The sequence below is a fragment of the Sinocyclocheilus rhinocerous genome, unplaced genomic scaffold, assembly GCF_001515625.1.
Source record: "Sinocyclocheilus rhinocerous isolate Xijiao unplaced genomic scaffold, SAMN03320098_v1.1 scaffold395, whole genome shotgun sequence".
NCBI lineage: Eukaryota > Metazoa > Chordata > Actinopteri > Cypriniformes > Cyprinidae > Sinocyclocheilus > Sinocyclocheilus rhinocerous.
The window spans coordinates 2,697,070-2,712,166 of NW_015660890.1; the positions used below are offsets into that span (position 1 = coordinate 2,697,070).

General features: G+C 38.6%; 1 protein-coding gene across 4 annotated transcripts; it reads left to right on the forward strand.

Moving 5' to 3' along the window:
• Nucleotides 1–214: 214 nt before the first annotated feature.
• Nucleotides 215–10,652, forward strand: LOC107726022 (vascular endothelial growth factor A-A-like). 4 transcript variants are annotated; one of them, XM_016535480.1, is made up of 8 exons: nucleotides 215–983; nucleotides 2,095–2,137; nucleotides 3,122–3,318; nucleotides 3,587–3,663; nucleotides 4,098–4,130; nucleotides 7,342–7,407; nucleotides 9,606–9,752; nucleotides 10,235–10,652. In XM_016535480.1, exons 1-8 carry the CDS (start codon nucleotides 816–818, stop codon nucleotides 10,254–10,256), a joined length of 753 nt encoding a protein of 250 aa, XP_016390966.1. In that variant the 5' UTR covers nucleotides 215–815; the 3' UTR covers nucleotides 10,257–10,652. The 4 variants fall into 4 exon arrangements, with proteins under 4 accessions (XP_016390966.1, XP_016390967.1, XP_016390968.1 ...); XM_016535481.1 differs by lacking the exon at nucleotides 2,095–2,137 and adding an exon at nucleotides 2,479–2,521; XM_016535482.1 differs by lacking the exon at nucleotides 7,342–7,407.
• Nucleotides 10,653–15,097: the final 4,445 nt, after the last annotated feature.

Sequence of the window (15,097 nt, forward strand, 5' to 3'; positions counted from 1 at the left end):
TTGCAATAAGAGGAACTGTTGGCTCAAGTGACTAAATACTAGCCATAATACCGCTTTTATATCAAGCACCTAAACATAACTGATGCCAGAGAATCTCTGTCAGTTATCATTTGAGTGAAATCTGCGCATCGACTCAACGCTGAGAAGTCCACGCTGACACCACTATGGCCACGCCCATCGCGGTGACTCGTCCAATGGCGTGAGTTTCATTCGCTGAACTGACCGACAGCTGAAGCTGTTCGTTAAAACCGGGCATCGGCGGCGTCCGTGAACATTCATAACGGCAAGAGGGAGAACTTGAGAATCAAGACGACAAATCCAACAGGAAGCGGAATTAAAGCAACCTTCATTCGTAGGGACTAGAAGTGCGCTCGGATTTTGCATTCTTATCTCAGCGCCTTTGTGTTCTCTCTGGTGTCACTGTGCGCTCCACTAATAATATACAGTGTCGGCAATACTCAGATTTGTATCAGAGAGCGAGTTTCTGATCCACTCTGCGTCCCATTCCCAATGAACGCAACGCACTTGGAGACTGGCGGCAGGCTAAGCATGGGATTACTTTTGTGATGTGGATTGTAATAGCCCTGGAAGAGAAATTTGATTTACTTCTCAACAATGTGAGAGGACCTGCGTCCTGGATTCTCATATTTCTGGATATTCTGAAAATAATCGGCAACAGCTGAGAGACGCTATAACATACTTGCCGTGGATCTCAATCTCTCTCTCTCTCTCAGGTGTCTGCATGCGTGTTTTGGGACCAACATGGGATTCTTGTTGCCCTATAGGTCGGACCCCTTGTGAAGAAGCCTTTACCCATGTCTAACTTGCTTTCTGAGACCTTTACCAATGCGTTTGCTAAAGTCCGCCTATCATCGGATAGGGTTTTAAAAAGATTTATTCGCCTTATAAATTCAATCATGAACTTTGCCGTTCGCGTGCTCCAGTTATTTCTTGTGACGCTTCTGTATTTTTCAGCTGTCAAGGTAAGTTTTATACGCTTGTGCATGTATAGTGAACGAACCCGACGTATTGGTTGAATTGTAAATACTGTTATTTCGAATGTAATGCGTCTGCGCCACTATAGGCTATTGCACGTCCTTGTGTGTCTGTCCCCTTGCGAGGTCACTGACCATGTATTGCCAAGCTATTCAAAATCACTTGAACAAGCAAATCGGACCACCCCACAGTGTGCCATTTAACTCTGTAGACAGGATACAACCGGGGGAATTCAACTGTATTCACAATCAGAGTCAATTCAACTGTTTATAAGTTTGTTGTCGATTTGGGTGAAGGCCCTATCATAGCCACTTTAGTGATATTATTACGCTTTAAAGGCGCAGTAGCGCTTCAGTCGGACCGGGTACCAACAACATATCCGGCTTCTGGAGATCACAATGATGAGATATCATTCATTCAAGTTACGATTTGTGCCAGCCTTCAGGGAATTTTAACCACACAGATTTGTTCTTGATGAAATTTGAAACTTTATATTCATATATCAGGCAGTTTGATGAGAAGTTTGTATTTACAGCAATTGAGTAACGTGATTCTCAGCTATTCACAAACAAAAATGATCTAAAACCACATGAAACCCAAGAAAAAGTTATTAATTAATTAATTAATTTCATATATTTAAAATAAATTCTCAGAAAGCCCCATTTGTCTTTCATGTTTTTTTCATGATTGACATCTTTTGATCAAAGTCATGTTTCAAGTGAACTTGCTTGCATGTCCGTTTTTGGAAACTTAACCTGAGTTAACTTGAGTCTGAGTTTCAGACTTGAGTTGTTGATAGGTTTACTTGAGTTACATTATATTTTAAAAATGAAATGTTTAACTATACACACAAGCCAAAAAAAAGAATAATTATTTTTGATAGATAACATTATTACGTTTTATGATGAACTTTGGCTTTGAAATGAAATTAGGTAATTTGTTGCATCATCCTAAACCTGTGGTAATGCGGTGGTTGATAACTAGTCAAACCCGTTGGGACTCATTTGATTAACAATTGGCAATGAATATGTACAACCGAAGAGTGTTTAACTATACATTTCTGACTAAAATTTCTTTTTTTTTCTTTTTTTACCACAGAGTGCCTACATACCCAGGGAGGAAGGCAGAAGCACATATGACGGTGAGTTTCTTCTGGGCCTGGCACTGAATGGTGTCATCCAGAAACGGGACACATACAGATTCCCTGAGTATAGCGCTCTCTAGTGGACGGGTGAAGGAAAGCACTGCGAATAATTATTTTTGATAGCTAACATTATTACGTTTTATGATGAACTTTGGCTTTGAAATGAAATTAGGTAATTTGTTGCATCATCCTAACCCTGTGGTAATGCGGTGGTTGATAACTAGTCAAACCCGTTGGGACTCATTTGATTAACAATTGGCAATGAATATGTACAACCGAAGAGTGTTTAACTATACATTTCTGACTAAAATTTCTTTTTTTTTCTTTTTTTACCACAGAGTGCCTACATACCCAGGGAGGAAGGCAGAAGCACATATGACGGTGAGTTTCTTCTGGGCCTGGCACTGAATGGTGTCATCCAGAAACGGGACACATACAGATTCCCTGAGTATAGCGCTCTCTAGTGGACGGGTGAAGGAAAGCACTGCCGTGCCTTTAATCAAACTGTCACTGCATAGTTTTGGATAAATTAGTAGTATTTATTAGAATCTCACAAGCCAGTGTTGTTTGTAATACTTCTCAACACGCAAACCTCCAAGGGATAATTTTGAGTAAGCATGCATTGCCAAACCTCTCATTGCTCAATCTAAACCCAGTGAACCAGACGACATTTTATTAAAATGAACTGTTTTTCTTCCTCGTGTTAAAAAACAGACACGCAACTGTACAGAACATACACACAGGTTACTTTAACGTGTTTTGGGGTGTCGTTTTTTGAGGCAGGCAGAGTGCAACACAAGGAATGTACATGGTTCATATGGACACCCATCTCAGTCACAAATTCTTAGAAGGGCTACCAGATTTCCAAACAGTGTTGGCCTTGAAGAAGAACAAAGACCATCTCGCTCCCAGTGGTGCAACTTGGCCTACATTTTTTGGCAAAAAAGACAACTTATTTCCCCTTTTTCTTTGAACTTGCAGTGGTGCCATTCATGGAAGTGTATAACAAGTCTCTCTGCCGTCCTCGGGAAGTGCTGGTGGAAATTCAACAGGAATACCCTGATGACACCGAGCACATCTTCATCCCGTCCTGTGTGGTTCTCACCCGCTGTGCTGGATGCTGCAACGATGAGATGATGGAATGCACCCCTATCGTCACATACAACATTACCTTGGAGGTCAGAGACCCCTAACTTCCAGACTGATGCTCCCTTTTTCTCTCTATTTTATTTCTTCCGCTATCCGTCTGAATCTTGTTAAGTCTACTTTTTGGAAACCCTACACTCCTCTACTTTGTCTCCCACACGCAAACCCTTAATCTTTCTCTTTTTGGCCAAGCCAGCAGGGCTTCTCCTGAATAAGAGTAGCCAATTTTTAGGTCGTGTTGAATGCAGCTTGCCTGTTTGTCTGTTTTAATGTGTTATTGCTTTTTTTCTTCTTCTGTAGATTAAAAGAGTGAAACCGCTCCGTAATCAGGTTGACTTTTTCATGAGTTTTGCAGAACACCGTGAATGCCAGTGTCGGTAAGAAGCCTCATTTTAACACGCATACATACAAAGAGATCTTTTTTTATAGCTTATTATACCATAATTACCACAGACAAACCCTGTTCTTACCCCATTCCATTTTTAGAATTTATTTTCTTTATTTTTATTTAGAAATAAGTGTTACTCTTGAACAAAATTAGACTTTTTACTGAAAGTAATATTGTCCTCAAAGAAAAACTGTCAGATTTAGCAAACCTTTGGGGATAATTTTATAAACTCACCCACTTTCTTTTGTCTTTTTTTTTCTGCTCTATAATTGTATTTCTAGCTGTATTAATATAACTGAGGGGTGCAAGTGGACGTTTGTCTGCTTCTGTACTCTTTTATATGTGTGCAGGTCTAATTATAAGTGTGCACACAAACAAACATGTTCACTGAGGTAATGTCTTGCTTTTTTGTTGCTCTTTCAGGGTGAAAAAAGATATTCTGGAGAAAAGAGAAAAGTAAGTGGCGTTGTTCTTGTGTGGTGATGTTGTATGTGTGTGCATGCTTCAGCTCTCGCTCTATTTTGTCATTTCTCCCACCTCCATCATTCATGCATTCATTCTCATTTCCTAATCTCTTTATCTCAGTCACCCTTATCTCCAGTTAGGTGTATTCCTTCCTGTTTTCCTTTGCTTTCTGATCCTTTCATCTCATCTCCATGCTTTTCATGTTACATAAAGCCATCAAATCTGATCGGGAGAGAACAGTGGAGCTCTTCATTGTTGTTGAACCAAGCGAACAGGTGATTTAGATCTCGAAAATATTTAGTGGCACAATTGTCAAACTAAAGCTACACAAAAACTAGGACTGGGCGATATATATTGAAGGTATACATGATATTTTTTGCTAGCAATATGAATTTAGAATATGTTTTTTAACTTATATGTTCGCTAAAGAAGCTCTTGAAACTCATTGTGTGTTCCCAAGTTTAAGAACATTAAGACTAAGGTCTTTTCAAAGATATTTATTTCAATGAAACAGTTCAGCTCTGATTCGAAAATTTGTTTATCACTCAATAAATGCATTCAGTGCTTTAATATATATAATCCTTATTATATATGTTTTTTATATTTTATAATCCTTTACTCGGTGAAAAATAGTGTGGAAACATGCCTTGTTTATTTTAAAGTACATATTTACTATTTTTTGCATCTACAATAGCTGTTTAGTTGAAAGGTTTTGTCCTCTGATTGAAAAAAGCACTTTATGAAAGTCTTTATGGAGCAAATATATGGAAGCTTTGTCACGCCACAGAAAAAAGGTAATTGTGAATTTTTCTCACAATTCTGACTTTTTTCTTGCAATTTGAACTTTTTCAGAAACATATTCAGAATTGCTATATATAAACTCGCAGTTCTGAGAAGAAAAGTCTGAATTATGCGATATGAAATGTCTGAATTGCGCGATACAATCTTGCAATTGCGAAAAGTCACGCTTGTTTCTACCATGAAATAAAAACAGTGATTCACTTTAGATCTTATTGTTCTGACTTACAGTTCAGATTATAATTACTATTATTATAATATTACAAATTATATACAGATATACATATTTTTTATATTGTCCAGCCCTAGCAAAGGACCAGAACTACTGCTTTTGTTAATGCAGCCGTCCCAGATTTTAAAAAAAGTACACTTCCATAATGTACTTAAACTTTAGTACTCAAGTGTACTACAAGTGGTGACTAAATACATTTTTTAAATACAGAGATGGTATGTTAAAAGCGCATTTTAGTTCATATTTATGGTGTCCCAAAATAGCACAGCTGAGAACACTTAGTTGATCTTAAGTTTATCTTAAGTAGTACTAAAGAATCATTTTTAGTACCGTATTGACCACATCTGGAAAAAGGGGGGTCGTCTTATAATCAGGGTCGTCTTATATTCGGGCCAATACGGTATATTAAGTACAAAAGTAGTGCGTGAAAATAGAGCACTTTAAGTACATTATGGAAGTGTACTCTACAGATGAACTGAGATACTCTCTGACCCTTACACCATCTGATCTCACTTCCTGTTTGATGTCTTCATGTCATTGCACGTTGGTTTCTTAGGTGTAAATTCAGTCCCTCAGGTATGTAAAGAGCCGCGTGAACAGGTGTGTGAGTTTCGCCCGCTAGTTCAATGCCCTCGCCCCACATTCATCTCTAAGCTCTGCTTTATGATCTGAGGTTCACTGAGGTAAGAGAGGGATTTGTCTTCTCTGAAGTGTCTTTACGTCCGGCGATAAGACAGCGTTTTGTGCGTTTGTTTACAAGGCCGTTTCCACTCCTCAGAGATACCGCAGCGGTCAGTCAACCCCCTCTCTGAAGACACCCTCTCGCCAGAGAATGCGGGCCGAAGTGTTTGAAAGTTTACTGAAGTTGACGCTATTGCAGAGGGTGTTGATCTTGTGGCTGATGTGTTACGGGTCAGAGGTTATCTCTAGGGGGTTAAAAAGTTTAAATGCCTTCTGGTTCTGGTAAACAAGTGGCCCTTTGGCACAAAGGCTGTTCCTCAGCGTGTTCAAAGACAACTGCCTCATAACATGATTGAATCTGACCTCGGAAACAGTGAATGTAATCGTAGGTAATCACCCGCCCGATGTGTCAACAGTACAGACCTGATGTTCTGTTTAAAGAGCTCCAACTTCGTAACGTTTGTAAATTAGTAAATGTTTTCAAACATTTTTAGTCTCAATTGCATCTATATTGGACATCTTGTAATCCATTTATTTTCATCACGCATTGAAAAACCCATATTGGTCAACCGCTAATGCAAATAACCATATACGGATCGCAGCACATCAGTTTGTACTGTGATTGTGATTGTGAGATAGGGGAAAGTTCACATTCTTGCTGCCTGACATGTCTGACGTGATATGCCAGGATCTTCAGCTATCTGAAAGATAAATGGATGTGTATGTCTCCAGTACTACGTGTTGATTTACTGATTGATCATTATAATGAAACGGCTTTTGACGGTTTCCGTTAGAAGTCTCAGTTACACTTTATTTTAAAGGAGTCATATGATGCTATTTTAAAGATCATTATTTTGTGTATTTGGGTATATATGAATATTTATTCAGATAGTATTCAGATGTATAAATCTCAATTTCGAAAAATTGACCCTTATGACTGGTTTTGTGGTCCAGGGTCACATATGGTTAGGGTTAGGATTAGGGTTTGGCTTAAGGTTACTTGCATGTAATTATGCACAATTTATTATTATTACAATAGTAAGTACGTGTGTAACAAGGACACCTTAAAATAAAGTGTTACCAAAGTCTTTAATATGCGAGAGTTAAAACTCGCTAGTGGATGTTGAGCTTTGGCTCAAATTGAATCAGTTTGTCTCTGTTTTGGAATCCTGCAAACATTACTGAAGCTATTGAAGATTTAATGCCTTGTTTATTTATTGAAATGTCTTCGTGTAAGAGAATCTGAAGAATTGGCAAATTTCCCCAGAGCCTGGCTGGCTTTTAATTTCTAATTCACGTCTCACGGAGTTTGCTGTGGTGTCAGGCACTTATACAAGAATAAGAAGAGGCATGTTTGCTGATGTGTCCATCTGGATCATTTTAGCACTACGTTCACTGCAATCTGACTGTGTTGGATGATCTTTTGCAACCACTCCGATTCAGTTTTTGTTTTTCGATGTTCTTCTTTGTTTGTCATGTTCCCTTTTTTAGAAAACCCCGGAAGGGCAAAGGCCAAAAGCGAAAGAGAAAGAAAAACCGTGAAAAAAAGCGGGATTTGTACGTCACCTCTGCGTTCGCCTCCTCTCACCTGCACCTGAGTGTGGCACTCTTGGTCGTCAAATTAATTTGGGAGGAGATTTTATGCCTCCTTTAATCAGTACATTCCTGTCGGATGTTGTTAATTGCCATTAATCCATCAGCTCCTCCGCCATTTAATTAAAACTGACCATCCCACAAAACCTCATGCCCGATCTCTGCTTTCACAGAGCTTGACTCACTAATGCTGATACACATGCTAAAACCATTAACATTAACAAGTTTGGACAAATTGTTTCTTGTAAAAATGGTACAAACAAGTAGAGCGCAACCACCCGCTCTTTCAGTCAGAATTATTTTCCCATTCATTCTCTTTAGCATTTCAAATACTTAAGCCTACAACCAAACCGAGATAAATCACAGGACTACAACTTTTGATTCGAACAACGCAAGTATTTGCAAAAACGTAGTCTTTTATGAGAAAATGAACTATTCATCCCATGCAGCATTGTGAATGATGCAATCCAAACAATAGCCACAATACACTAACAAGTCTGACAAGTCATTGAATACAAGCGTAAAATAAATTATACAGAGACGATTCATCTTATATGAGATGTTTATCGCAGAAAAATCAAATATATACATTGATTGCGAGTATAGGAACTCCTTGGATTTCATCACTAGCAGTGCTTTATGGAAATAGTCGATCAGGGGTCTCAGAAGCAACATTTTAAAGGAGACTTGTTCTCATTTTCAAGGTTGGTTTTTAGAGAATCTTGCTTGTGAGTAGTGCGGCACTTAATGGGAATTCAGAAATTAAAAAGCACCATCGCTTAACAGCTCTCTGAGCTCATAGGTCTGAGAAAATGAATGGGATTTCTATTTCTGGAACCCTACAGTTGCGCTCTATAGGTTGTGCCGCAGGACCCAATAAATCAAGCTCTATGATTGGAGGAGGTGGGCAGTGAGGAGGTAGCCGACATACAAACTCACCCGATCCACCCAGCATGGCTTTCAGTCGATGGTACTAATCTATTACAATATTTGTGTTGGAATCACAGACTTGTTTGTGCTGCTTCCTGTTTCTGGAATGTTTTTTGTTCTCACTATTGTATTAGGACTTACCGTCATTCTCGCATCGGTTGTGTCCTCTCTGAAATATGAGAAGGATTGTGTGACTTGTTTTTTTAATTAATTGCTGTGAGTTTGGTCTTGTCATGCTGCGTGAGCTCTGCCGCGCAGCATTACGAAAGTCAAACAGCCTGTTTACTTTGGTGCTTCTCCCAGCAATTGGGAAATGAAATGTGTTTCAATGAGAATGAAAGGGCGAAGAAATGCATACATGGGACAATCTGCTCCTGTGGGACTGATGCTTTTGAGGTCAGTATTTTCTAAGGGCTGGGGTTTGGGTTTACATATAAAAAATTAAATTAGATTTGAGGCTTGTTTAGACAAAGAGCATGAAAGTCGTTATTTTGCACCACAACTATTCACACTGAATTTTTGACATTCTCTGAGAAGATTTGGATTTCAAATTTGGATGCAAAATCTTACTGTGGCTTAATGCTAAAAACATCATTGAGATGCTTATGTGGGTTTAAATCTGACTTGTGACATTTCCCAAACACGATCCTCTTTCTCTCAATGAAAATGGGTAAAATAAAAACGTTCAAACTTTGTGTAAATAGGTCTTTACACTGTTGTAATTTAAAGGCAGGGTTAAATGTAGAATTTAGACTGTGGCTTTGATAAGTCTGTCCTCAGACAAATATTGGCTTCAAATAAGGTCAAATAATGTGTGAATCTTCCTTTTGGAGTCCAGCGTTTTGTACTGTACATGTGTCCTGATGATCCTGATCCAACACTTCAAAAAGCAATAAACAGAAACACTGGATTTTCATGCACGGCACTCTCTCTGACTTTTATTCCAGTGTGCTTTTCTGAATCAGATTATTGTTGTTGTCATTATTTTCTTGCATCAACTGAGCTTGCAGGTGCATGGCCACATCCTGCCTAACTTCAGCTATTCACACTCTACAAATCCCCCTCGGACCCTCAGAAGGGGCAAAACCGTTTTACCAGACGAGGGTGGCTCAAAAAACGTACTGCTTGACTTACCGAGTGCCTGTGTGTGTTTAATAATATTTGCCATGACTGTGTGTCAGCTGTAGTCTCCCCCAATCCTTTTCCTTTTCTCTCATTCTGTCTCTTTTCAGTAGTCAGTGTGAGCCTTGCTGTTCTTCGTGCTCTGAAAGGAGAAGAAGGTTGTTTGTTCAAGACCCCGAGACGTGTCAGTGCTCCTGTAAACACTCTGAAGCCGACTGCAGGTCTAGACAACTAGAACTCAACGAAAGGAACTGCAGGTGTGTTTGTGAATCTACACTTTCTTGTGAACCTACACATGTTAGTGCAAGACTGGCCTTCCTGTTTTTGTATTGTCATGCATATCCCTTGACAAAAGATGTGTGGCTCTTTCGCCTAAAGCAATAATTCCATCAGAATTCTCGTCATTATTTACCTACCAAACCTATATGATATTCTTGTGTCGAACACAAATGGAGATGTTTGGTAGAATGTTCATGCTGCCCTTTTCCATACAAACAGCTGCCGCTTCTTTAAATGTCAACTTTGTTATATTTCTCCTAAATTTAGTTGGAAAAGAGTGGAAAGATAACATTTCATGAGAAATTGAGTTGTTTAAATCTGACTACAGTTTAAGACATTGATGCATCTCTTCCGAAACTATAAAAGATAACCTTTTTGACAGGTTAAATCTTCCTGTCTAGAGTAAATAATTGAGATGCTCTAGAGATTTCATGTATGATTTTTCCACTTACTTTCCCAGATGTGACAAACCAAGGAGGTGAACCGAACCGAACTTGAGAATGGACTCTGACATGAAGGAATATTTCACAATAATTCACAGCACTTTGAACTTTCAGCTTTGAACTTTGCTCTCATTTTTCCGTCCCGGAGATATTGAGCGAATGAAGTGAAGGGGTTCGGGGGAGGTGGGGGGTTGACAGTCAATGAAATGTTCTCTCTGTATATGTTCATGATTTTCATGCGTGTGCGTTAAGCGAAGCGAGAGACTGAAGGCACAGGATTTGAATTGCTGCTAAAGGGTCTTCGGAAAAGACCTGCGTAAACGTTTCTGATCTCGGCTGGCGTGTGCGTAAAGTCGTACTCAAAATCACTCAATGAGACACATCACTGGATTTGGGTCTGCTGTGCAGTTTTTCATGTGAATCTAAAGTGCAAACGAAAAGTTTGGAGGACTGCAACGATGTGTTGGCGTCCACTACACGCTGTGGAATCATTCCTCCCAGTACGTGAATACTGAGAACAATGCGTGTGTTTTTAGAGACGGACAAATGATTGGAGTTTTGACGGAAGGCTGTCGTTGGAATGTCACGCCATGGAAACCCGCTGACCGCTGGGGTAAATGTTTGCTACAGAGCTCTGACCTTGACGAGGCAAACACAAGAGGATTTTGGTCATATTCACTTCTTAAAGGGATATTCATTCTTTGACATGTTTGGAAACCACTTTGTGTAGATCGTGTGATTAGATTCCATGCTTCCAAACTACTGGGGATTTAAGATGACGATTTCGTGATAGGTTTTTCGTTGTCGTTCAGCTAGTCTTGGAATTTTAGTCCAAATCTATTCCCCTAAGCAATTCAGTAATTTATATTTTCAGTATTCTATCTCTTTGTATTTAATTTGACCTATTTATGTGCAGTGTTATGTTAAGATTATTGTCTGCAAACCTCCATGGCTGTCTGGAGGAAAAAAAGCTTTTCATCCAGTTTTATTTTCCGTAGATGAACAGAGAAACATTCCTAATACTGATCAGTGAGTTGTGTTGCCAACTGCCTTGACTTTGCCGCCTTGCTGCAGATGTGTGTGTGCCGTGTGATCTCTAACAAACAAACTGTGTAAATGTGATTTTGTGTGCGAATGTTTGTGCGCGTGCATGTGTGAGTACGTTTTGGCGAAACGGTCTTGATGTCAGTGTGACATACCTATTGAATAACAAATATAGCAGCCAAATGTAAATATAGGCCAAACCCACGTCGCCATTTACTTCTACTATAATAAGATCTAACAAGCTGAAACACTATGCTCAGATGTGGTCTGATTTGATTGGAGTTTTACATTATTTATTTACTCTATGTAAATATGTTGAATATTAACATCTTTTTTGTGTCTGTGTAATGTAGTACAGCATATTTATTTTCAAATTATATTGCCTTTTTTCTATAAAATTTTGTTTGAAAACTCTTGATGTGTTACGATTACACGAAAGCACCTTGCATAGCTGTTGGTCTGGTTAGTATTTATTAATCAGTGAGTTGTGTTGCCAACTGCCTTGACTTTGCCGCCTTGCTGCAGATGTGTGTGTGCCGTGTGATCTCTAACAAACAAACTGTGTAAATGTGATTTTGTGTGCGAATGTTTGTGCGCGTGCATGTGTGAGTACGTTTTGGCGAAACGGTCTTGATGTCAGTGTGACATACCTATTGAATAACAAATATAGCAGCCAAATGTAAATATAGGCCAAACCCACGTCGCCATTTACTTCTACTATAATAAGATCTAACAAGCTGAAACACTATGCTCAGATGTGGTCTGATTTGATTGGAGTTTTACATTATTTATTTACTCTATGTAAATATGTTGAATATTAACATCTTTTTTGTGTCTGTGTAATGTAGTACAGCATATTTATTTTCAAATTATATTGCCTTTTTTCTATAAAATTTTGTTTGAAACTCTTGATGTGTTACGATTTCATGTATTTTGTCATTTATTACATATTACAAAAGTAGACTATATTCTTAAAGGGATAGTTCACCCAAAAATGACAATTCTGTCATTATTTATTCATTTTATTTATTCACCCTCATGTCGTTCCAAAGCCGTAAGACCTCCGTTCATCTTCGGAACACAAATTAAGATATTTTTTATGGAATCTGAGAGCTCTCTGACCCTCCCATAGACAGCAAGGGTCCTTACACGATCAAGGTCCAGTAATTTTACGAAGCTACGAGAATACTTTTTGAGCGCAAAAGAAAAAAAATAACGACTTTATTCAACAATTCGTCTCCTCCGCGTCACCCTAGCGCCATTTTGGAGAGTATCCACTGAACGCAAATTGCGTATGCTGTTTTGTGTCAGCTGTGCCACGCGGATATGCTGTTTTTACGTCGTTTATGCTTTTGATTTGAACGAAAACAATGTATCCATATGGCGCAGCTGACACAAAACAGCATACGCAATTCACGTTCACTGGATACTCTCCAAAATGGCACCAGGGTGATGCGGAGGAGACAAATTGTTGAATAAAGTCGTTATTTTTTTTCTTTTGCGCACAGAAAGTATTCTCGTAGCTTTGTAAAATTACGGTTGAACCCCTGATGTCACATGGATTATTTTACCGATGTCCTTGCTATGTTTCTGGACCTTGATTGTGGTAATTACATTGTTGTCTATAGGAGGGTCAGAGAGCTCTCAGATTCCATTAAAAATATCTTAATTTGTGTTCCGAAGATGAACGGAGGTCTTACGGGTTTGGAACAACATGAGGGGGAGTAATTAATAACAAAATTTTGGGGTGAACTATCCCTTAACTCATGAATCCAGAAGCATGGCCATTTAGGAGCATATTTGACCTTATTTCTTGTAGTCCAGTCACATTTTGTGGTCCAGTCACATTGAATCTAATGAAAATTATCATCATCTGTCCTTTCAGTTCAAACTGGTCCCAAAAACATGGATGCGTGATGCTTCTGCATGTCCCTATTGTCTCCATACATACTGTAGATTATTGCATTGGCCACATCCCGTTTCTCAATTTCTTCTACTTCCTGTTGTTGGGTTTAACACTTTTCAGTGACATTGTCACTGGCTTGAAGTTCATTCTGAGCTGCAGGTGTTTCTCAAGGTTCCTTTACATTCAGATGACGCTATATTCAATGGAAAACCATTCACACTGAAATTTAATGAGTGTATTTGAAAAACAAGTCAATTCCATTTTGGCATGAACAGAATTGTTTGTGTTCCCATAATAATTGCTACATTTCACAACAACTTTGTATATTACACTTAAGTCAATAAAGGCATACCACTGTTAGACCTGAAAACAATACTTCATTATTTTATTAGTTGTTTTAGATGATGCCTAGAGATGCATCACTTACAGATTCCACTTTAAAACTATATTTTTGTCCAGAATGTGACCTCCACGTGGTTCAGTTCAGCCTCGGAGAACATTATGTAGGAATGTTTTGGTTTGTTAAACTCTATAAAACATACAAATGTTCAACTAACCATTACCATTCCAGAAATGTCCCATCCGTCTCGCTAAACCTGAGCCGACAGGTCCATGTGATCATCAGAACGGCAGCCATCAGTAGATCAGTGTTAATGAGGCTTAGGTTTAAGAGCGGTTTGTGGAACAGTTTGCAGTGTTTGTTTTGAAACAGCTGATTTTAGAGCGGCGCTCTGCTCATACTAGATTAGCCGATATGTTTGACATAATATAACCACGTGAAGCACTTAAGAGCAGCAGCTTTGCACTACCTATGAAATATAAGATAATCCTCTTGCCGCCCTCCCCCCACCTGCACAGCCCCCTCGGGCCACTTAAATACCCCAAGAATGTTGTAAGTGACTTAAGCTGTGATTAGAGGAGGAATTTTGGGGTGGCAGGTTCACGTCTCCCGCGTAAACTGTCATTTTAGTTGGATCTACCAGTGAACTTTACCCCATCAGTTTAACTTAGAGTTAAATGGCATGAACCGGGAGGTTGCAGGTTTAAATCCCAGCTTTTTTGTAATGCTTTTCATCCAATCAGAAAAGAGGAGGTTCGTTTTCAGTAAAGGTTACCATGTCCCCATGACGTGTTACTGATATAATGAACTGGATATTGCACTTATTAGTCATGTTATTTGGTAGCACTTCACAATAAGGTTTCATTTGTTAACATTGGTTAACTACATTAGTTAACATGAAATAAGAATGGATAGTACTTCTACAGCATTTATGAATGAATTTCATATACTAATAAATTTTTTAAATCAGAAGTATAGGTCACATGTTATTTTAAGATCCAACTACAAACCAAGACTTTTGCCTCAATAAACTCCTGCTTATAAATAGTAGAATTAGTTTTTGCCTTAAATTTCTATTCAGCCTTCTTGTGCTGTTTCTGACACCACATGGCTCAAACAGTAAGTCCAAAAGATATTTCTCACATTTTGTAATGAATAAATGCCCTTATACCGGCCTTCTCAAGCTGATTCAACTCTTTTACAGGAAAAATCTGTGCAATTTTGACTAAATTATGTGTAGTGTATCTAGTTTTGCTAGCTAACTGTTGGTGCTCTGCCATTTTCCCCCCCAACTTATTTTACAACCCTAGAACATTGAACCGTGAAATAATGTAGAAAGCATTATTATTATATATACATAATAAGTATTATATATATATAATACAATTTAAATTTAATTGCACTTAACTGCCATATAAAAACTGTGCTGTTCAGCCATAGCTAATCAGCTGTCAGTTCAAATTATATGAACTTTAAACTTACTGTGACAGGGTTGAAATCATTTTTGCAGTTACTTTGCAAACCACTTATTTTGGATACACGCGTCTGCCGAATGCATAAATGTGCATAAATGCATCTACCAGGCACAAA